This window comes from Vitis riparia, chromosome 2 (assembly GCF_004353265.1).
Source record: "Vitis riparia cultivar Riparia Gloire de Montpellier isolate 1030 chromosome 2, EGFV_Vit.rip_1.0, whole genome shotgun sequence".
Lineage (NCBI taxonomy): Eukaryota > Viridiplantae > Streptophyta > Magnoliopsida > Vitales > Vitaceae > Vitis > Vitis riparia.
The window spans coordinates 7,499,523-7,522,765 of NC_048432.1; the positions used below are offsets into that span (position 1 = coordinate 7,499,523).

The 23,243-nt window shown below is 35.0% G+C and overlaps 1 protein-coding gene across 2 annotated transcripts in view; it reads left to right on the top strand.

Moving 5' to 3' along the window:
* LOC117927459 (protein ENHANCED DISEASE RESISTANCE 2-like) overlaps positions 1-20,177 on the top strand; it is an 84,459-nt gene extending 64,282 nt beyond the window's left edge. For both annotated transcript variants that reach the window (XM_034846946.1, XM_034846948.1), the window contains 9 exons: positions 2,605-2,840; positions 2,925-2,949; positions 3,050-3,204; positions 3,320-3,421; positions 6,133-6,177; positions 6,273-6,413; positions 19,169-19,264; positions 19,346-19,447; positions 19,840-20,177. In XM_034846946.1, coding sequence (XP_034702837.1) covers positions 2,605-2,840; positions 2,925-2,949; positions 3,050-3,204; positions 3,320-3,421; positions 6,133-6,177; positions 6,273-6,413; positions 19,169-19,264; positions 19,346-19,447; positions 19,840-19,968 — 1,031 coding nt within the window. In that variant the 3' untranslated portion in view covers positions 19,969-20,177. The remainder of the gene's footprint in view (positions 1-2,604; positions 2,841-2,924; positions 2,950-3,049; positions 3,205-3,319; positions 3,422-6,132; positions 6,178-6,272; positions 6,414-19,168; positions 19,265-19,345; positions 19,448-19,839) is intronic.
* The last annotated feature ends 3,066 nt before the right edge of the window (positions 20,178-23,243 follow it).

Below are 23,243 nucleotides of genomic sequence, written 5' to 3' on the forward strand. Positions count from 1 at the left end.
CAACAAGTGTCTGTTTTTTCTCTCAGCTACTTCATTTTGTTCAGGGGTGTCTACACATGAAGAGAAGTGTACAATCCCATTCTCCACCAAGTATGGACTTAGGATAGAATTGAAATAGTCTCTCGCATGTCTGTCCTAAGAATTTGAATTTGGCTCTGGAATTGGGTTTGAATCATTTTCTAAAATGCTTTGAAGGTTAGGGCAGCTTCGGATTTGCCTTTTAAGAGATAGATACAGGTTGTTCAGCAAAAATCATCAATGAAAGTAATGAACCATTTGAAACCATTACAAGTGTTTACTCTCAAAGGGTCTTAAATATCATTGTGGATAGCAGAAAAGGGAATTTCAGACCTTTTATTGCTCAACAAGAAAGATACATGATGGCTTTTAGCTAACTCATAGACTTGACACTGAAACTTCGAGACATCCACATTGACAAAGAAATTCAGATACAAAGTTTTGAGAGATAAGAAACTTGGGTGACCTAATCTGTGGTGTAGCAACCATGTCTGCTCCTCATATTCTTCCGACACCTTAGAAACATATCCTAGAGCATTCTCCTTAGCCTTGGAATCAAGATAATGCAGTCCCTCCTTCTCTTCGGCACTGCCAATCCTCTTCCTTTTAGTTAGGTCCTAAAAATGCAATGAGAAGGATAAAAAATCACATGTCAATTTAGAGACTTTGTACATTACTAATAGAGCGGAGATTATAAGATAATTTCGGAACATGAAGTATAGAATCAAGAGTAAGCCTTGGTGCCATTGAAATTTTCCAATAATAGGTGTGAAGGACCCACCAGCAACAATAACTTCTCCAGAGTTAGAATTGGATTTATAAGAATGAAAAAAAGTTTGGTAACTTGTCATGTGATTTGAAGCCCCTAAATCAACCAAGGTTTAGAGTCACAAGAAACATTTAGAGCTGAAAAAGTTACTTGTTTAAGCAAAGAAGGATGAAGAATTGAAAGTGTTGGACAAGTTTAGAGTTTTCCCAAACATTCTGTAAAGAAGTTCCATTTGATCTTTGATGAAAAGGTTCTTGTCAGGTTCCACTGTTGGTTTGGGTTCAGGCTAGATACAATTAGCTTAACATCTTAGATACTATTTCCATATTTGCTTAATATGATAATCCATGTAAGTTCATTTTATTTCTCAACTTGTTTCTTAAGGTTTTGAGTGGATGAACAATATAAATCAATATCACTAATGCCATCTCTATTTGGGACCCCATTCTGCATGTGGCACCAACAAATGTATTTAGAAACTGTGAAAGATGAAGAATTGGAAGGTAAATAGAATAAATTTCTTCCTTGATTTCAATTTATACATCTCACATATTTATACAAATATTCTTAGCATAAAAAATAGAAACTTTGCTAACCTAATTCTATCAAATCCCCTTGATTATGGGACTGTCCTAATCCTCTCCTTAATTACAAAAATACAGCTGTAACCTTTTCTAATTACATTCTTCCACAGAAGCATTTGTTTCTAGCAAAACCCCTAGGAACTAACGACCGGTTTACTCGATTCCATTGGAATCAAAAGAAAGGGAGTGATTCCCTTTCCTGCCCATTGCTTTGTTTACTTGAATGTTGAATGAAAAATGTGTGGACCCCACCACAATTTGAGGAAACCCATTCCCCAAATTCAAGGAATCCCATTTTCCCACCCTCCTTCATGAATAGGATTCCTCAAATTTGAGGAATCAAATTTTGGAAATGGATTGCCTAATTTCCCTTGTACCTTTAATTTGTAATAATTATTATACCTCCAATATAATACTGTGGATTATCCATGTTATAGCCATTTGTTATGTGAGTAATAATTTTTGCTAATAAAAAGAGAGAATAAATTAATTAAATGTCAATTTTATAAATTGAAGGATATTTTTCTATCAACAAAAATTATAATAAATTTAAGAAATAAGTTTCATTCCTATGCTCTATTGTTTAACATGTTCTTGCTTAGCAATCACAGACACAAAATAAAATAGATACAATTATTAAAGTAAAATTATATATATCAGAAAATAAAAGAAAAGCTTTTCTTATGCAAATCTATTTGATTAAATTAGCATTATAAAAGAAAAATGCAATACGTTTAAGAAATGAATTTTACCTCTACAATGAGAAAGGTGAAATTTTTTTATATAAGGGCATTATAGTAAAGTTATATATTTCATTTTGTTTCCTTTATTGCTAGTGAACGCTTCAAAGGAATCAGTTTCATTCTCATTCCCTCTCCTAATAGTTTTGTTAACTCTTCAATGGAAATTATGATTCTAATTTCTTTTATTCTCTTTCCTTTACATTCCGATTCCCTTTCCTTCCATTTCCTTTCCTACAAAGTTTTTGTAAATGTGCGATAAAGTTCTGATAGACTTACAAAAGCTTAAGCTTTTGGAAATGGTCCAACAATGTATTGATCAAATTAACTAACACTCCCCCTTTTCTATTTTTCATTTTTGTTAAAAATGTTAATTTTGTCTATTACATTTTGCTTAATATCTACTAGTTTATCCATTTCCAATGAAAAATTTTAGAATATGTAATGTTTTTTACTCTAGTTAATGCTGACTGTTGCTTTGCCATTTTAACAGGTCTGCGTGAATGGTTTTCTCAATCAGATGAAAGACATACGGCTCCAAGGATCCCAGTCATGATCAATATGACCTCAGCTTCTGTGTCTTCACAAAAGAATCAAGAGAATCAGGAGCCTGCTGGCAAGGATTTCCCTTCACTAGATGAATTACATTCTGCCAGCAGAAACTCCATGATGCTAGACGAATTCTCTGATGAGGATGAAGAATTTCAAGTAGCAGAGGCTGAACAAGAGGTTTACATTCCACTCTCTTCTGTAAAATTTTATTTGCTGATTTAGTACTACATATTTTCTTGAATTGGATTTTCTTTATTTCAGGCATATAATGAAGTCGAACAAACAGGTTGGTCATATTGTTGATGCCTAAGTTATTCATCTGGCATCCTTTTCTTAGTGTTCAACATCAAAGAACATTTAATCACAATGTTGTTAATGAATTGAAGCCTTGGAAGAGGACCCAACAGATCAAATTGATTTGTCCTGTTTTTCTGGCAATCTGCGACGGAATGACAACGATGATGGTCGTGACTGTTGGACAATATCTGATGGCAACAACTTCAGAGTTCGTAGTAAGCATTTCTTTTCTGACAAATCCAAGGTGACCTTGTTGTTTTCCTTCTTTCACTTGTATGTTGTCCATCTTGACATTGGGTTAGCTTTAAAACCATTTGAAGTATGTAATGGTTCATCTTTTTGGCATTATGTACATGCAGATTCCTGCTGGAAAACATACAATGGAACTTGTAGCTGTTGATTGGTTTAAGGATATTAAACGGATTGATCATGTTGCAAGGCGTCCTGGCTGTGCAGTGCAGGTTGGTATTAAGTTATCCATGTATATCATTTTCTCAAGGTATTAGAGAGAGCGTTTGCCCTACCTATGCTGCCATTGTGTCGCTTAAGTGAGGATTTTCCTTTAGGGATTCTTAAATAGACCATCTGATGTTTAAATCCATGTTATACATTTCCAAATATCTTTATATGTTTCTCATACAAGAACCCCAATCTTTTTCTTTTTTCCTTGTGCTACATCAATTAATTGGTCCAGACAAGAATATGTAATTGTAATTTTTCTGCTGATGCTTGGACTTTTTTTTTTTCTTTTCTGGAGATTCTTCTTTTCCTAAAATAGAACATATTTTAATTTTTCTACTTCAAGTTTCTAAGTGCAAAACATGCATTTTCATTATTTATTTATTTTTTGGAAGGAAATTAGAAAAGAATTATGTAAATAGAAAAAATTTGGGAACATTGAAAGAGTAGCTATCATTTTAATAATACATAGAAAGTAGAGAGAAAGTACAAGCATCTACCAGCAGAAATATAGCAAAAAATGGAAGAACAAGGAAAAAAAAAATATTAACTTACATTCCCAACTAAGAACCCCTCATGTCTCAATTAGAAGAATTTTATCCATCCTATTTCTGATCATTATCTATTATGTTTGTCACTAACTCATTAACTTGGGGTTCAGTTTTGGTTCAAAAATATCTGGTTTCCTTATCCCGGTTTTAGATTCAGTGAGTGAGTGGTGTAGGAAGTTTCAGGTAGAAGGGTGGAAGAGCTACAAATTTATGAAGAATTTACGGTATCAAAACAAATCTGGAACATAGTCACCTTTGGGGATATTAGGGAAAGAAAATTATCAATTATTGGAGGTAATTAAATGGACTGTAGCAAAGAGGTATGCAAATTTTCAAATGACCTTATAACCCTTAGAGCTTTTAGGAAAAGAAATTCTTTCGAGGGAGAAAGTGTGCTAGAGGCAAAATTTGAGATGGAACAGGGTTCCAGGAGGGAACAGCAGTTCTAAATTTGTTCACAAGGCCATGAATGAGAGAAGGAAGAAAAAATTAATCAAATCCATCACAGATGAGAATGGGGTGATATATAGACAGGATAGTTTTTCTCAAGGGACCTGAAGTATTTTTGGGTGACTTCATCGGGTCAAATGAAGAACCCTGGGGGATTGTTGATTTGAATTGACCACAGGTTTGAGGACAGGGTGAGTTAGTTGGAGTGTCATTTGCATGAAAAAGAGACCTGAAAAGCGGTTTTCAAATGGATAAGGTAGAAGCACCAGATCCTGATGATCTTTATTTAGCACTTTGCCATGAATGTTGGGCTATTGCAAGGAACATATTTGCAATCTTCTCAGAGATTAAAACTTTGGTGTTGTTAATGATAGTACCAATTCCACCTTTGTAGCCCTCGGTCTGAGAAGACCCCACCAACTATACTTCAGATTTTAGGCATATAAGTTTGTTGACTGGTCTACAAACTTACTTCAGACTCCAGCAAAACATTTTTGGCTTGCCAAGGTGTTATCCAAATGTTTCTAGGTTGTACAGCAAGAAGCTACTTCACCTTCACTAGGGAGTTTTTATCATGGGAGACAGATTACTAATGAACTGGTGGATGAGAAACTACATTCAGGTGGGGAGTGGATGATATTTATGATTGATTTGGAAAATGCATATTTGGACCATGATTATTTTAAAAAAGGTTTTTCTTCTAGATGGTTGAATGCCTGCGTTTAATTAATTTCATTTTGCTAGTGAATGGTTGTGTAAAGGGTCTAGGGGTTCAGAACTAAGTGTTCCACTTTCTCGTTTCTTTACATTTGCAGCTGATGTTTTTAGCAAATTGGTGCTTAGGACAGAGGATTGGGGTATTCTAGAAGGTTCGTTGATGGGTAGAAATTGTATCGGGAGATGCTATCTTCTCCTCCATGGTTAGACTAGAGTATGTGCAAAACATCAACCTGGTCCTTTTAGTTCTTGGGCAGATTTATTTTGAGGTGGATTTTCCTTTGACACTGTTTTAAAAACGTTTAACTTGGAAATTACCCAAATATTCCATGAATTCAAAACATACAGAGGTATATCCTCACTTTGTCTTGTACATGGAATAAATAAGAAGATAGTTACTCCTAATATAAAGTATGATGACAACACAGAGATATTATCACCTGGAGGTAAAGGTCACTTTTCATATTTGCTATAATTTTTTATTAATGGTGTGTGAATTAGCTTGAAAAGTGTCATAATCAATGTTATTAACTATTAACTGTTTTCTGGTCATTATCCACAACATCATGTCTACGGGCATTCTTCAAAAGGAAATGATTTGTGACAGCTCTTTTCTTCTTCTCCGCTATCATATCCTCCTTTCCCTTCTAAGTTTGACCACTTTGATTCCTTGCATTCTCATTTGTCTTATAGCCCAAAGTGAACCAACTAGATGAATGAGGCCAGATCTAATTTATAATTCTCTAATAGATAGTTCAGATTTCGATACTCCATAAAATTGTTGATAAGTAAAGCAGACTGTTCATGGTCAATAGTGCGTGGATGATCTGCCTTGTAAGTTCATTACATGGATTATGCAAAAACCCATTATTGTAGCACTTAAAAGCCAAGAGTTAAGAAACTGTAAGTCATGAGATTAATAAAGTACTTTCCTTGACAAAGGTTACCTCTTTGAGTTCTAAGAATTACTTTTTTGATTGGTGTTGCTCCTGTAGGTTGCCTCAGAAAAGGGGCTATTTTCTCTTGCTATAAATCTGCAAGTAAGTTGCTCATTTATTTATTTATTTATTTATTTGAACATTGCCAATTCATGCTTCTTGAGGCAGTAAAAGATGATATGATGGTGACATTACAGGTACCTGGATCAACACACTACAGCATGGTATTCTATCTTGTAACAAAGCAACTAGTACCTGGATCACTTTTGCAATGTTTTGTTGATGGCGATGATGAGTTCCGCAATAGTAGGCTGAAACTCATTCCCTCAGTTCCCAAGGTGCCTTTTCATGTTGCAATTCTTCTCACATTGGCGAATAACTGATGTTAAGATTTAAAAATTGTTTGAAGCAGTTCTTTTTCTTATGTGGTATTTAATATGCATTGAAACTGTTGTGGTTTTCTTTTGGGATATCACCTGGGCCAAATCTTGCAGGCACTGACTCGAGTGCCATTATTGCTATCATCAATACAGTTCCTTATCTCAATTATCTGGGATCAACAAACTGTTCTGTTCCATTAGTTAATTAAGGGGCATTTTTTTGTAGATAATGCTAGATTTTCCAGAGCATGCTTAATGTGTAACATGCTTCTAAAATAGCTCAAAATGCTGTGCACATGAAAACGGAAATTTAAAATAGCATCAGCGCCGATGCTCCATGAGAGTTGATGGGGAGGTTAGAGTTGGTCCATTATTTTTCTTCATTATTTGAATCATGAGAAGCAAACAAACATTTTCTTTCAAAAGGATTCTCTATGTTTGTTTGGAAAATAAATCAATTTTAAATAACTGTGTAGATGGCCAGGTAGATGATCACCCACTGAGTCATATACTAATTAGTCCCTGAAGTGGACTCAGAAAACAAATGGCGGCAATGCTTTATCTTACATCAATTCAATCATATGTTGTTTCCTTTATAGATCTTGTATGCAGAGCTAAAGAGAAAAATCTTCCTCATATTTCCCGTGCATAATAATTTCAAACTTTACAATCCTACTTATTTACTACACTGACTATAGAGGAATACATAGATACACGGAATTAGCCTAAGGATTAGCCTAAAGAAATAGGAACTGCTGTATTTAGAAATGAACACCAGATTTATAGGAGATAATTTCAAAAATCCCTTCTAATTTGTTGCTCCTAATCTGTTGCACCAATCTTGCCTAATTTACTGCACCAAATTTGCCAACACTCCCCCTCAAGCTGGCTCAAAGATATCTTGCATTACTAGCTTGATCCTAGGGTCATTTGGTGTATCTTAGTAGGGTATGCATTCATTTAAAAAGGATAGGTGTGTTATTATCATCCTCCTACTCGGTAAGATACATTACTAGAGATGTGACCTTTGTGTCCTTACAGAAACTCTCACCTTGATATTGTGCCTTGCCACTCAGTTAACAAGCTATAAAATTCCTATATCAATCCATGAAGCATTGAGCATGGAACCATGGAAGGAGGGTATGAAAGAGGAAATGCAAGCATTAGACAAAAAATAACACATGGGAGATTGTAGACCTACTAAAAAGGGAAGAAAACAGTAGGGTGCAAATAGATTTACACAAAAAGTATAAAGCAGATGGACTGCTAGAAAGGTACAAGGCAAGACTTGTAGTGAAAGAGTATACACAAACATATGGTACAAGGACACTTTTGCATCAATAGGAAAGATGAACACCATTAGAATTCTATTATCTCTAGCAGCAAACATAAATTGGCCTTTGCAACAAATTGATGTGAAAAATGACTTCCTCCATGGCAACTTAGAAGAGGAAGTGTATATGGATGTTCCTTCGGAATTTCTCCACAAAATGTGGGCAAACAAGATATGCAGTATCAAAAATCCCTATATGGACTAAAACAATCTCCATGGGTTTACTTTGGGAAGTTTACAAAATCGATGATAAGAAATGGATATAAACAGAGTCAAGGGGTTCATACTTTATTTATCAAACACTCATCTCAAGGCAAGGTGACAACTCTAATAGTTTATGTTGATGACATAGTGGTCACTAGAGATGACTCAGAAGAAGTCAGAAGGCTCAGAGCATACCTAGCAAATAAGTTTGAAATTAAGGATCTTGAAAGTCTTATATACTTCCTTGGAATCGAAGTTGCCAGGTCAAAACAATGTATTTTTATTTCTCAATGGAAGTATGTATTGGACATGCTTAAAGAGGTAGGCTTGTTAGATTGCAAACATGTTGAGACACCTATTGAGGCAAACCACAAACTAGAGGAGCAAAATGAAGAACCTGCAGGTTGCAGTTGACTGAGGTACTTATCAAAGAATCATAAGAAAACTGATTTATCTATTATGCACAAAACTCGACATTGCATATGTGGTTTGTGTAGTGAGTCAATTCATGCATTTGCCATTAAAGCCTCATTAGAAAGTTGTTTACAAAATACTCAAGTATCTCAAGGTAGCCCATGGTAAGGGAGTTTTGTTTCAAAACAATGGAGACCTATGGTTAGAAGCTTACACTAATGCAGATTGGGTAGGTTCTATAGTTGATAGAAGATCAACAACTAGGTATTGTACTCTACTAGGAGGGAATCTCATCACCTAGAGGAGAAAAAAGCAACTAGTGGTAGCACAATCAAGTGCTAAGGCTGAATTCAGAGCTATGGTCTAAGGGATTTGTGAGTTACTTTAGCTTCAAATAGTAATTAAAGATCTTTAAGTTATACAATCTTCAGATTGTGTGCTATGTTTATGACAACAAAGTAGCCATAAACATAGCACACAATCTAGTCTATTATGATAGAGCAAAGCATGTGGAGATGGATCGTCACTTTATTAAAGAAAAGTTGCAAAAGTTTCACAGTGGACAAGTGTGTACACCCTATGTTACATCAACAAAGCAGTTGGCCGATGCATTCACCAAAGGGTTACAAAGCTCTACATTTCATCAGTTCCTAGAAAAGCTTGAAATGCAAAATATCTTTGTATCCGCTTGGGAGGGAGTGTTGGAATATTTGACAACATTGTGACTTAATTCTCCTTCCTAAATATATTGTATAGCTGTATAAATTAATATATATGTCCAGAATTATTTGTGTAATTCCTAGAAGTTTGGTGTAATTCCTAGAAATCTGGTGTAATCTCTATATATTTGGTGTAGTTAAAGTAGTAGTTGTCTCTCCATTTTGAGGTCTTAGAAGTCAACTATGTGATGTATTATAAACTTGTGCAACTATTCAAAAAGAAAAATCATCATAATTTTTTTTTTTTATCTTAGTCTTTATCCTTTTGAGAGTGTTATAATACTTTGTAACACTTCAATCACCTTGCTTAGTCTCATGAATCTTTGTCATTATTTCATAAATCCATGCTGAATTTCCTAAATTGGAATATGTCTCACCTACTGCCTCCCATATTTCTTCTGTAGTAGTGAGAAACATGTACATTTGACCGATTTTTGGCTCCATAGAGTTCACAAGCCAGGACATGATCATCAAGTTGTTTGCATTCCATATATTGGATCATCTCTTCTTAGAGCCTTTGTTGCATCAGTTAGATAGTCGATATTTCCCTTTCCTAATGAACTTCACATACTGAGACCATCTTAAGAAGTTTTGTCTGTTCAATATGTGAGTGGTAATTTGGAAAGTCAGATTGTCTCCTATACCTGATGATACAATTTGTGAATTCTTGGCAGAAGTTTGCTTTGGCGAGTCACCCAAGAACTCCTCATAAGAAATTCTAGACATGTCAATTACATGCCACTGATTTGCTGAAAATCAATTGAAGAACAATAGGAGAATAATATAGAACAAACGAATATTGTTGATTTAAAGAACCAACAAACAAATAAAATAAAAATAAAAATAAAATTGTCCCAGGAAGGAATGCTTTGATACCATGTGTGCAAAGCTAAAGAGAAAAAATCTTCTTTGTATTTTCATGCACAAAAATTTTAGAGTTTACAATTCTATTTATTTACAACATTGACTATAGAGGAATACACATGTACACATGGAATTTAGCATAAGAATTAGCCTAACAAATAGGAGCTGCAATATTTAAAAATAAACATAAAATTTATAGGAGATAATTTCAAAAATCTCCTATAATCTGTTCATGAATCTTGCCTAATTTGCTGCACCAAATCCACCGACAGATCGTTATCATTCATATCATGGATAGTTATGCTTCTTTACGGTTTAGGTTGTTGCCCAAAGATTAGTTTTTGTACCTTCTATATTCAGCAAGGTCCCACTCTAAAACTGTGATTCTATGCCTTTTATGCAGAACCTTGTAATACTCATGATTATCTGACCGACTCTTAACTATATCATGACAAAACATCAAACCAACTTGAGAGAAATTGAAGTTGGTAAGAAAATTCAAGTCACTTTATAATGGGAAATGGTTCATAATAAAACAAAAAAAAGAAAAGGGCATCTTTACTCTGCAATTTATCATGCAAACTTCTAGATTAAGAATAAATTGTTTTTTTCTTAATGTTTCAAATTTAAGGAATTGTTTACTATCCTCCCCTTCATTAAACTACCATATACACATATGTGTGTATGACACATTTTACATGAAGTTTCACCTTTCAAGAATATAACCTGGTTGATTTAGCAAGAACTTTAAAGATTAGAATGAAGGTGCCAAGGGAATTTTCGGAAAATGATCTATTGATTGGTGTTATCTTGACTTTGTTTACTGAGAGCAAATCATATCTACCTCATGTTCTTCAATATGTGAAGACTAGAAAACTTAGGTGATCACCTAAAAGATTGGGGTGGGGGTTGAGAGGGGTGTTTTGAAGTAGTTAATAATCTCTTTTAACCATTTTAGCAGATATTCAATAGAAGCAATATGAATATTAGTAATAGAAATTAAAATGTTGAAATTAAAGAGAGCAAAGGAATAGAGAATGTGAACAACGGAACTTTTATCGTGGTCTGGCAAACTGCCTACTTGCACACCCTTTGGCTCCTTCACAAGCTTTAAGGTGTTGCCACGAACACAAGAGTCCTCTCCTCAACCAAGACTTTTCTTGTTCCTTTTTACACTTGAATTTCTTAGGCTTGAATTGACCTTTACAGCTTTTTCAGTGTATTCCCATACCTATCTCATAATCCTAACATGTTTACAATGAGGAGGAGGAGAAGAAATATCTCTCTCAAAGAGTAGGTATACAAATTTAATGCTCAAATGAAGGTCCTTTTGTATATATATATATATATGTGTGTGTGTGTGTGTGTGTGTGTGTCTCTGTACATAAGAATTAAGAAGAAGAATTTTCTATCCTTTATTCTTTGATCTCTCTTCTACATGGTATTAGAGATCTAGGCTCGTAAATCTGGGAAGAGAAGTTTTTCAGCCTTCATTGCCGAGTTGAAGATCATAGTCGACCTTCATTGTTGACCCTAAGGTGTCCCTCTTTGTGCTGCGAACACAACTTCGCATTGACGCAACAAACTTAGATCGTGAAAGAGCAATAGGTGACCCTTGTTCCTGTTGTGTTGTTGAAAAAGGGAACTTCTTGTTGTCACGCCACTAAGGTCACACTGCTACCTCACACTGCCATCCACTTTCCTCAATGGAAACGATGAGATCTTATGGTAACGGCGACGATGAGGAAAGTGGATGGCAGCATGAGATAGCGGTGCGACCTTAGCGGCGCAACGGTAAGAAGTTCCCTTTTTCAACAACATAGCAAGAACAAAAGTCCTATGTTGCTCTTTCACGATCCAAGTGTCATGCTTGTACCTCAAAATATGGAAGGCTCAACTATGGTTGCTAACAAAGGCAATGATTAGAAGGTTATCACTGCTGATAACAAAAGGACTCATCAGTTATAGGCTTCAAACCGTGATAACAGGGATAACTTATGGTGCACTCACTGTCAAAAACCTAGACATATATAGGAAAAATGCTAAAAACTTCATGGTAAGCTAACTACATCTGGCAAAGAGTGGGGTTACAATGGAGGTCAATAGAGGAATAATGGGCAAGCAAATTTGTCCTCTGCTTAGCCAAATGGGGAAAAATCCCTGGAACAGGGTGGATTCAATCAAGAGGAGATTAAAAAAATAAGAGCTTTGTTGGGAACTCTTGAGAAACCTTCAGGTACCTACTCACTAGTGCTTTCAACAAAGTTTCCTATTTCCATTGGATTAAAAGTCTAGGATGAAACCTTTGTCAAAACATGGGTTATAGATTCAGGCGTCATAGATCACATGACCCATTCGTCACACCAATTTAAAAACTATAACCCTTGTCTAAGTAGTAGGAAAATAACCATAGCAAATGGTTCCTTAACCACTGTAGCGAGCATAAGAGATGTCCAAATTAGTCCTACACTCACACTAAAAAATGTGATCCATTTTCCAAAGTTGTCCACCAATCTTGTTTCTATACAAAAGCTTTCATAAGATTTGGGTTGCATCATGACCTTTTTCCCTACTTATTGTGTATTTCAGGACCAAGACTTAGGGAAGATGATTAGACTTGCTAAAGAACAGAATGGGTTATACTACCTTGAGACACCAAGTGAGTCATCCGTATCTTTCCTTTCAGAGCACCATCTTTTAAATAAAGAAAAAATTTGGCTTCATCATCATAGGCTTGGGCATCCATCATTTCGAACTCTTAAGTTTTTGTTCCCTTCCCTATTCAATAAATTAGATGTTGAGGGCTTCCATTGCAATGTATGTGAACTTGCTAAACACAAGCATTCACCCTTTCCCATCAATAATAAAAGAAGTTCAAAACCTTTTCATTTAATTCATAGTGATATTTAGAGCCTTTCCCCTATCCCTAATATATCTAATGCATGTTGGTCCGTGCCTTTCATCAATGATTGTACGAGGGTCTCTTGGATTTTCTTACTTAAAACACAAATCTGATGAGTTTTGTTCGTCCAAATTTTCGTAAGATGGTAAAAAACCAATTTGGTGTCACTATTAAGAGGTTTTGGTCTAATGATGCCAAAGACGATTTCAATTAAGTCTTAACTCCATACTTTCAACATGAAGATATAATTCATGAATCATCCATCATGTGTCAACACCCCTCAACAAAATGGAGTTGCTGAGAGGAAAAATGGTCACCTACTTGATACAACTCGAGTCTTTTTGTTACAAAATCATGTGCCTAAATCTTATTAGGGGGGAAGTCGTCCTCACTGCCGCACATCTTATAAATCCATTACCTTCCAGAGTCCTTGGTTTCAAAAGTATCATGGAAGTACTCCCATCCTTCTATCCTAATATGAGAACCACAAACCATCTCATTCCTAAGATATTTGGGTGTGTATCCTTTGTGCATGTTCACAATCCAAACAGGGGAAAATTGGACCTAAGAGTAGTCAAATATATTTTTGTAGGATATTCCTCAACTCAAAAGGGATACAAGTATTACCATCCACCATCCAAAATTTTTTTTGTCTCAGCAAATGTTACCTTCAATGAAAGTGAGTCTTATTTTCTCGCTCCTTATCTTTAAGGGGAGAATTCCTTCAAGGAAGACAAGGATCAAGATTCCTATTTCATCGATCCCTTTCCCATTGACCCTCCCAAAGTCACTGGTCCAGTACTTGTGCCCTTTGCCTTTAAACCTGTCTTTGAACTTGAGTCATCACCCATTGTTCATGTCCTTGAACTTGAGTCGTAACCCACTGAGCCTGTTAAAATTTGAATGACTGGCAAAGCATACTCAAGGATGAAAGTTCCAATCCCTAGACTTATACAAGTCCAAGAATCTGAATCGGCTTCTAGAAATGCGGTAACTGCTTCTCATCCTCCCTTACAAACTGAATCAGAACTTGAGCTTCCTATTGCCATCAGGAAGGGAACGAGGGAATGTACTAAATGTCCCTTGTATCCACTTTCCCATGTTGTGTCATTCAAAAAGTTGTTTCAGTCCTATAAGAGTTTTCTTACGAGTTTGAACAATATCTATATTCCTATCACTCTATCCGAGGCTTTATCTTATGAAAATTGGAAATAAGCCATGAATGCATAATTGGAAGCCTTGGAGAAAAATAAAACTTGGGAGTTGGTAGACTAGCTTGTAGGAAAAAGATCGATGGGATGCAAATGGGTTTATAGTATAAAATAGATGGATCATTAGAGAGGTATAATGCAAGATTGGTGCCCAAGGGATACACTCAGACATATGGTATGGATTATCTAGAAACCTTTGCCCCAGTTGCAAAGATGAATGCTATAAGAATTTTGTTATCATTGGCAATTAACTACAACTGGGATCTACAACAGTTTAATGTCAAAAATGCATTTCTGCATGGAGACTTGGAAGAAGAAATTTTCATGGAAATTCCTCTTGGATTTGGCAATGACCTAGCTAAAGAAAGCTCTATACGAGCTAAAATAATCTCTCAAGGCGCGGTTTGGAAGATTTGAAAAGGTAATGAAAAACATGAGGTACAAACAAAGTCAAGGAGATCATACATTGTTCATCAAGCATTCAGATTCAAGAGAAGTTATAGCTCTTTTGGTATATGTAGACAACATCATTATGACGGGAAATGATGAACTAGAGAAGTAGACTTTGAGACAATGTTTAACCAAGAAATTTAAAATCAAAGAATTAGGAAGGTTGAAATACTTCCTAGGAATTGAGGTTGCACATTCTAAGCAAGGAATGTTTATTTCTCAACAAAAATATGTAACAGACCTTCTCATGGAAATAGGGAAGTTGGTGTGTAAACAAGTAAGCACACCAATAGATCCTAATCATAAGCTTGGAGAGGCTGAGGAAGATACTGTGGTAGATATAGAGATATATCAACGTTTGGTAGGAAGACTCATTTATCTCTCTCACACAAGATTGGATATAGCATATGTTGTGAATGTGATTAGCCAATTCATGCACAATCTGAAAAAGGTTCATCTGCAAGCTACTAGTCGTGTACTATAGTACCTTAAGGGGTCTCTAAGAAAGGACATCATGTTTAAACAAAGTTCAGGACTAGTACTTGAAGCATACACAAATGCAGATTATGTTGGATCTGTGATTGATAGAAGATCAACTATTGGGTATTACACCTTTCTTGGTGGGAATCTGGTGACATGGAGAAGCAAGAAACAAAGTTTGGTAGCAAGGTCAAGTGCGGAAGCAAAATTCCTAGCAATGACCCAAGGAGTCTATGAACTACTATGGTTGAAGATTATTTTGGAAGATTTGAAGATTAAATGGGATGGACCAATGAAACTTTACCACGACAATAAATCTACAATCAGTATTGCACATAATCAAGTGCAACACGATCAAACGAAACACAGAAATTGATAGGCATTTTATCAAAGAGAAACTAGACAGTGGATTGATTTGTACCCCTTATGTGTCTACTGACCACCAACTTCCAGATAGACTCACAAAAGGTTTAAGCAGTATAAAGTTTCAAGCAAGCATATCCAAGCTAGGAATGGAAAACATCTATTAACCAAGCTTGAGAGGGGAGTGTGAAAGATTGAAATTAGGAAATATGTGATTTTGAATAGAGAATTAGGCAATCCCATAATCAAAGGGGTTTTTTGTAATTGAGTTAGGAAAGTCCCTAATTTGGGTTCTAGGATTTTCGTATATATATATATGTGTGTGTGTGTGTGTGTGTACGTGTCTCTGTACATAAGAATTAAGAAGAAGTTTCTACCTTTTATTCTTCAATCTCTTTTCTACAGTTGTATATAACTCTGATACGATCTACTTTAAGCCTATCTGCTAAGACGTCAAAAACATTAATACTCTTAACCCTTCTTTTCTTGTCATTAAAATCTAGGATTACCTAAACTTTGGGCTAACTGAATGTGTTTTTCTTGTTCAAGTATTTAGTTTTAATTTGAACAAACTTTTTCCTTTCATGCAACTGATTTGTTTTATGTGTGTACCTAATGGTAATTCTGATTATAGACACATCTTAATATGAAGCTCTTATTAATATTTTTTTGTGTGCTTTGAACCTTCTAAGATTAGACACCTAGTGGATGTAGCACATATTTTAATCATCAATACGAAGGTGCCAAGGGAATTCTCACAAAATGATACATAGACTGGCTATTATTGTGAATGTGTTTACTGACATTAGACCATGTTTCCCACCATACATCCTTGAATATGTCTCTCTTAGTAACTAGTTTTAGTTTGGACAAATCTTCTCGTGTAACTATTGTGTGTGTGTGTGTGTGTGTGTGTCTCTCTCTCTCTCTCTCTCTCTCTCCCCTTTTCCACATGCTGAGAGCAATGCTCAAATTTCTGTGTCATAGTACTGACTTAACCTTGTTTTTAAGACATTCAATTCCTTCCCTATCGAGGTATGTTGATTTGGTCATCATCATTGGGAGAAATATTTTGCCTCTTTAGCTTTCCTTTTTCTTGGATTAATTATAAAGAATTGATCAAATTGATAAGAATAAAACATAATTAATCCAAATTTTAATTTAAAAAAATTATCTTGAAATTCCCAATACCCTTCACTAAGCTAAATTCCAAGATTCTAGTACATTTTTTTTTAATTTTCAAAAATAATGAAATAAAAATTGGTGCTGCTTTCATACATGGCTGTGTGGCACAGGCATGGAGGTATGACTGTGCGGGTGCTTACAGCCATGGATGCCTACAACATATTCAGGTAGGCCTGTGCAAAATGATCCTTGCATTCCTTGCACAGATTGAGGTATGCAAGCAAGCATCTACAGAAAATTCAAGCTTTGAGAATGATTCAAATCACAAAAAAAAAATATAAAAAATTTGGGAATTGATTGGGGACCAGTCATTGAAAAGACAGGAATAAAATGTTGGCACAAATTTTGACAAGAATCCCAAGAATAATTTAGGGAAAGAAATACAAAGATAAAGTTCTTTTCTTTTTTTTAATTTTCATTTTTATTTTTTCCTGGCCACGCAACTTTGAGCATGGTTATGGGACAGTTTTTTCCTTTGTAAGAAGCCATGGCTACCATGGTGTTGCAATTTTATTTTATTTTGTCTTTTAATTTTGATTTCATTTTTATTTATTTATTTATTTTATTTTTTTGTTTTTGTTTTGTTTTGTTTTGTTGTTGTTTGAGAGAAAGTCCATTAATTTTTAGGAAAAAAGACATTGTTAGTAAACAAGAAGATAGGTTAAGGTTTACTCATTTGGATTAGGGATTTGGGCAGAAGGAGAAGCAAAGTGAAGAAGGGGAAGAATTTGCACTCACTAAAATAGGAAAACTTTGTTTATGTGTCTTTGTTAATGAGGATGTGGGACAAAACCTAAAAGCAGAAGTTAGTTATTTCAGAAAATAGAGATGTTAAAGCAATTAGGTCAAATGTCAAGGGAGGTTAATATAAGTTACCCATGTGTATTTATATACATGCATGTATCCATGTGCTTGCATGTTTGGCTCTAAGTACATATGTTTGCCTCTGTTCATCAGAAAATGAGAAATAGATTGTTGATAATGCATGTGCATGGGTGTGTGCCATCTATCTATTTACCTATCCTTTTGTGTCTGCATGCAGGCATGTTACAAGCTAATCTTAAGAATTAGGATAAGTTTGACAAATGGAAAAAAACATTACAGGAAATCCAAGGGTTGTTAGATGTCTTGGGGGGAAGAAACAAAGTCTGCACTTTCTGATACCAGTGGATAAAATCATATTGAAGTTATTTCTATGGTCTAGTTCTTGCTTGGATTAATGCTGTGAAGGCGGTGCAGATTTACACCAAGGGTTGCAAGCAATTAGATCAGTTCAAGGTTAATTAGGTCATAGTCTTCTTTGTTAGTGGACGTTAGAACAAGGCTTGCAATGGTCTGTAGCTGTTTGAGGTTAGGTTAGGTTGAGGATTAATGGCGTTGATCATGAAAGCTTAGGTTAGGTTAAGGATTGATGATATCAATCATAAAAGCTTAAGAATAAGCTTTAGATGGATAAATAGATGAGGGGAGGACTTGAACCTGAGATTTCTAGTTAACCAACATTCTGATGCCATGTTGAGTTACCAACTTTCCTAAAAGCTTAAGCTGTTGGGACTTGAGCCCACAATGTATATTATGCTCCAACATCAACCTTAATTTGGCCCATTTAAATGAATCGGGCCTCGTGCACTCAAGGCCAACTGAAATGGAAAAGAGGAAAGGAAGCCCCTGCCTGTCTTCTCACCCTCAACCAAGCCAAGAAAAATAAAAGGAAGGACATCTGTAAGTTGAAAGGAGAGAAATATTTCCCTTCCACCCACCTCCAGGGCTACTTTCAGAAGTTTCAAAGCTCTTAATTGCGTGTCCCTGGAAACACCTAGGATATTCATTTGTACACAAGCTAACGTTCTCTGGTACACAGCTTTGTCCCTTATCAGTGCCCGTCTGTACAAGGAATAACACTGCAAGCCTACTTGTTTGATAGAAACCGAAGATGTTTATGCACAATGCTATGGCTTAACCATGGAAACAGTACGAGTTCTTGAAAATTTGTAAGATATTAAAGGAATTTTTATAACATCATCCTTAACTGCATAATTCGATTGATGGTATGGTTGTTACCCAAATCTAGTAACTTCATGACAAGTAAACTTAGAAAGGGGAAACATCATGAGATCTTCATCTGCAGGAGCCAGAATTGGTGTAAAGTGCGGCTAATAATAGGCATGATCATGAATAGTCTTCACATGTGGACCCTGAAGCACTGCTTTTTTGAGCTGCCCATCAGCAGTTCTAACATTGCTATGTTGAACTTATATTCACACATCTCTGCAAAAGCAGGGAGTTCAATATTTTTCCTTGGAGTTCAAAACTTGGTTTATTTTGTTGGTGTGTAAGTCAAATAGAAATGTGAAATTGTTATAATTTGCAAAAATTTCGGAGGTTGTGCTGCAAAGCATGCAAATAGTAAGAAGCCCTGAATGGGAAACTTCAAAAAGTAGAAATGAGATATATACATGATATGAATCCATGGAAAACATCTTCACTTTGAACCAGTATTATTTCATCTGTGCAGCATTGGTATTTCTCAATGTGTTCTTAACATTTTCAGTGTTGCAGTCCTGACCCTCAAACTAAAACTCACGCAGGGCTCTTGGATCGTTCGCCAGAGCGTTGGAAGCACCCCTTGTCTACTGGGAAAGGCTGTTGATTGTACTTATATCCGTGGTCCCAAGTACTTAGAAGTATGAACATTCCTGGGTTGTTTTGATTCTATGATGTTTCATCTATAACATAGCAACCATGATCTGATCTTGTTATTGCAGATTGATGTTGACATTGGTTCTTCCACTGTCGCCAATGGAGTCTTGGGCCTTGTTTGTGGTGTAATTACTACGCTAGTAGTTGACATGGCCTTTCTTGTACAGGTATAACCATGAGCTTATGTTTGGTCCTTGAAAAGTAATAAGGAAAAAAATGTTAAGAAAATTAGTATGCCATGAAAATGGTGAAGAACAGAAGTGTTAAGGAAACGAAGGGGAATTTTCACCCTATTTTCCTTTCAAAAAAAAGAAAAAAGAAAAAAAAAAGTAAGGATGAAAGTTAGGGGGAAATGTATTCCCCCACAACTTATGGCACCTTGGAAAACAATTTTTCGAGAATTTATTTAGAAAACAAATTGGTTTTTAAAGAATAGATTTGAGGTATTTTTAAGTGTTTTTCATACTTGAGTTGGGAAAAGGAATTTTGTTGATGAAAAAGTATTTTCCTTTTTTAAAACTTTCCAGATATTTTTGTAACGTTTTGCTTGATACGGCAGGCAAATACAGCAGAGGAGTTGCCAGAAAGACTCCTTAGTGCTGTCCGTGTTTCTCATGTGGAATTGTCGTCTGCAATTGATCCAAATCTCGAATCCAAATCATCACCACCTCCTTCCTCGAGCAACTGACCCGGATCATTACTTCCCTTCATATTTTTTCCTGCGACTGTATCATTACCTTTGTCAATATTTTTTTGAGCGGAAAGCTTAGAAATCATAAGAGAGGAACCCTATGCATATGCTTCTCTCAAGACCCATATCTCTGATGTTTAGGTTTGGGTTTTGTTATTTATTTCAACTTGTGTGAATTTGGAATCAAACCCCACCTCCATTTTCCCTTTTTTCGATTCTAAAATTTTGAAACTGACTATGTTGAAAGCAAATACTCCCTCGAGGTTAAGCTGAAATCTGCAGAATCGGGCAGGAGGATGGCTCTTTGGTTGATCATTTTCCGTACTCCCCAACCTATTCCCAAAGATTTTCTCGACCAAATTCAATCACATTAAGATTTTATTGCAAATGCAGCAACAACATTACACTTGATTCATTGGATGTATTTGGGGATTTGGCCATTCCTCAAGAGGGAGAGAGAGTAGTGAGCAGTATCGATTAGATTGGCAATGTTGTACAGTGATGACATTTTTCCTCGGTTCCTAGCTAGGTCCTCCGCTGTGGCCCATATCAGCCCCCGCTTTGCCATTTTTTCTTTCCTCTGTTTGGTAGGTGAGAAAATTTTATTGTTAAAAGCACACAAGGAATTATAAAAAAGAAAGAAAAAAAATATTGTGTCCCCGGTGTTTTGCTTGTGAAGAGAGAGCACTATTGTTCTTTTCCTAGCATGTCCTCGGCAATTGCCCATATCAAAACCTTTGACCAATTTTCTCTCCTCCCTTTGGTAGGTGAGAAAATTCTTTTGTTAAAATACATAGGAAGGAAGAAACATCCAAATCCTACAAGAAAGAGTTCCCATTCAAGTACTTATACAAATTTGAATGATCTTTTGGGCTTTGGAATTAAAAAGATACTATTTGACTTAATGTAAAAAAATGTATTAGGGATGATGCAAAATGAAGGTACTCATCCTAAAAGATGAAAACAGTTTCCTGAAATAAAACTTATTTCAGACAGCAAACAGGGCGTTAAGGTAGAGACTAGAGATGCTCATTCTTTCTACGACTGGCACTAAATTATAACAAACAGCCACGACCAAAATAATAGCCATGGATATAAATCTAACTATTTTTAGTTTTTTGGAATGCAAAGTTCATGGAAAAATTTTCTCCTCTACTTTAGTTTCTCAGCAACCAAACATGAGTGGGAAAACAAAAGGAGAATATATATATATATATATATACCCACTAAAATAAATGTAAACTATTTTATGCTTGTTCACCATTTTTGCCTACTCTTGCTTGGCAGGAAAGAAACTTATTGGTAAAAAGCACAAGGAATAAAAATCCCTAGTATTTGCCTGTACAGTGGTAGCACTTCTCCTCTGTTCCCAATTGCCCATTGTGGCCTTGGCCATTTTTTCTAAGGCACCAAAAAGTGACACCAAATCAAAAGTGACCATGTGGCTACATAAATGAAATATTTCATTCCTTTGTACCTTAAGTTTAAGTGTTTAGATTTAGGTGGTGTTTGTTTTTTGGCTTTTTATTAAAAGTAATTTGTTTTTAGAATTTAAATTGTTTGTTTTTCTATTTTTTCATGACTTATTATAAACTTTTTACTAAATAAAAAAAAAACTACATAGCTTTTTCTAGATAAAAAAAATAACATATTAGTTTTTTTTAGAAATAAAATACTACAAAAACAAACAACCTAATACTTAACACTATTAAACATTAAAGTTCTATTTAGAATTAAGTAAAAAAAACAAACACCACCTTAGTCATACGCTCATATTAAAGTTCATTATGATACCAAACAGGAATAACAAAATTTTCCTCTCTTCTCTCTGTTTGGCAGCTAAGAAAATTTTATGGGTGGAAAATAAGAGTTCAAAACCGAGCCCTAGAAAAAGAAAAAGAAAAAGACCATATTCCATAAATGGATGGCTCAAAGAGAAGGAGTAAGAGCAATTCTTTCAGCATAGGAGTCCTAATTTAAAAGGTAAATAACATATTTGAAAAATCTTATGATAGAGAATTTATGATAAGAAGGGTTATCAAAATAGCCTTGGAAGTTTTAGTAATTTAATGGAAATATAAAATATTTTGAAAATACTTTCCAAAATAGAGTGTTTAATTATTTTTAAAGAAATAAACATTTTTGGAAGTGTTTTATAGAGAATATTTTATCCATTAAGGAATTACTAAAAAGTTATATTTTTTATAGTATTTAATGAAATAAATTATTATGAAGTTTCCATGAGAATATTTATTAGATTGGAAAGGTCTCTAGATTGGGTTAGTTGATTAATTGATGGGCCTGTATTGTTTTATTAATTAATTAGGACCTGTTTTGGATTAGATTAAGTGGCCCAAGCCCATATGGGTTTAGATGACTTAAGCCTAGTAAGGGAACCCTCTAAATACCCCCCTTAGGGGTTAGGGTTTCTAGTTAGTTGTCTTTCACCTTTAGAGAGAGAAAGAGTTAAAGCTTCCTCCCTTCTAAAGCCCACTCTTTAGAGTGCCAAGGTCATGGTTAGGGTCATTGGGAGAAAAACTTTGGGTGTACGAGACCTCTAGACTATAGGCTTCTTTTTTACCACACAGATTTGATTGGGAACATCCAAATCCAGGTATGAATTTGTCAATCTCTAGATCTTTATTCTTAAATGGTTTTTGAAATCATTATTTTCTGATGTGTTAGATCTAGAGAACCCTAAGGATAGGATCATACATCCTACAAGATCAAGGCTTAGGAACGAAGTAATCCAAGGTTCTCAATAATGTTGAACAATGGCAATATGAAATAAGTTCTTCAATCTCAAATGCATTTGAATGACCACTTAAGACTCACCCTTAGGGTTACCTATCTAATATTTTAGTCCAAATTTTGGGATTAATGTGGCAATTAATTAAACAAATGGCTTCGAAATAATAATAAACTTTGTTTTTCTCCCTAATTTATGAACAAGATTTGATTAGTGTTATATGTAGTTGTGACATTTTTTTTTATATCTTATTACCAACTTTGATAAGATTCACATATTGCATGTGATGGGGAATTGAATACATTCGTTTTGAATATCTTGCAAGAGAGTACAATAAGAAGACATAAATGAGTTGAAATAGACTTTGGTATGAAAAAAATAAAAACATATTTTATAATTGACTGAAAGCAACGACTCATGTAGTAAGATTATATATTAGAAATTTGACTTCGCGATTACACCTTTATGAGCCACACATATCTTCATTCAAAGAGTGGAATCATCATTATAATTTTTTGCATTA